The 1,262-nt window shown below is 34.9% G+C and overlaps 1 protein-coding gene across 1 annotated transcript in view; it reads right to left on the bottom strand.

The window, feature by feature from the left end:
* The window catches only part of LOC119594117 (cytosolic endo-beta-N-acetylglucosaminidase-like), a gene marked incomplete at its 5' end in the record, with an annotated part of 64,556 nt that overhangs the window by 2,900 nt on the left and 60,394 nt on the right, over positions 1-1,262 (bottom strand). The window contains 2 exon segments of the mRNA XM_037943177.1: positions 351-557; positions 692-857. Coding sequence (XP_037799105.1) covers positions 351-557; positions 692-857 — 373 coding nt within the window.

The raw sequence follows: 1,262 nt of genomic DNA, 5'->3' as shown, positions 1-1,262 counted from the left end.
CTCAATGGGAATGCACAAGATGTTAGATTCAGTGGGTTTCTGCATTATTTGCACTGGTATATGAGGCTGGAATGTACTTTCAGTGGAAGAGTGATAAATACATCTAACATAGTAACCACTCAGGTAAGCCTAATACCTGAATTTTCACATTCAGTGAGTTAAGAAACCATAAATGCAAATTGGTTATAAATACTATCCACTTGCTACTTGTGTATAACTGTACATATAAACAAAATCAAATGCAAACTTCAATAAAATAAATATGTGTATCAATCAAGAAAAGAAGTAAGAAAAATAAAGAAAGAAGATTGTAAGAAAAAAGTGAAATTATTTCCATTCTGAAACCTCACCTCACCCTGAGAAAATAACTTCTCTCCAAAGCCCTGACAGAATGAGGTTTTAAAAGGTAGATCTGCTGGTCCATGATGACAGAGGTGGGGTGACAGGGACAGCCACAGCTTGCTTTCAGCCTCTACAAAGTTCTCCTGTGTCTCATACGTCCAACCTTGGGCAAAGATGGCAGCTGACAGTTCCTGTGCTCTGACTACTTCTAAGGCCTATAGTAGAGATTAGAAGTTTTATTCATGAAATCCTCAAGTTCTTTCAATAGTTTCTCTAAAAAGAAGAAGAAAAAAATCAAGCCCCACATTCATTAAGCAATATAAGAACAAATTTATGAACTCAGGACTACCTTGTATGTATTGAATTTCCCTCCTTCATAGAAGTTTCTGCCAAACACATCCAGCCCAACCCAGACATCAAATTTCCTTTCACCGGCAGCTTCCCTGGATCGTATAAGGCTATCTTCATTCCAGGTGTAATTGAGGAATATTCCATCGCAGACATCAAAGAACTGCCTATAATGTTGACCAATGATTTTCTTTTTTAGTATTAAATAATCAAAACTAAAAATTTCATAGTAGCACTTTTGCACTGTATTTGTAACCATGTAAATGCAAAAAAATAAAAGCCAATTGCAATATAGAAAGCATCACATTGACACTGTAATATCTACAGTCCATCAAAATTATTCTGTGCTATCAGCTATAGTAAAGAGAATATGATGTTCTGTGAATGTAAAAATGAGTGACTTATTTTAGAAGCAAGGTTTTGTTTTATCACATTTGTTTACATACAGAGATGGCTCCAAAAGCACTAAGTTACGTAGGTCTACCCGACATCATATATTTACCCCATTCCTTCAATCAAAAAGAAAAAGAAAATTATTCTACTGGTATTATCATTGTTAATACAACAAGAAC

Source organism: Penaeus monodon, chromosome 33 (genome assembly GCF_015228065.2).
Source record: "Penaeus monodon isolate SGIC_2016 chromosome 33, NSTDA_Pmon_1, whole genome shotgun sequence".
NCBI lineage: Eukaryota > Metazoa > Arthropoda > Malacostraca > Decapoda > Penaeidae > Penaeus > Penaeus monodon.
The sequence above is the reverse complement of the archived record's forward strand: the minus strand, read 5'-3'. Positions and strand labels throughout refer to the sequence as shown.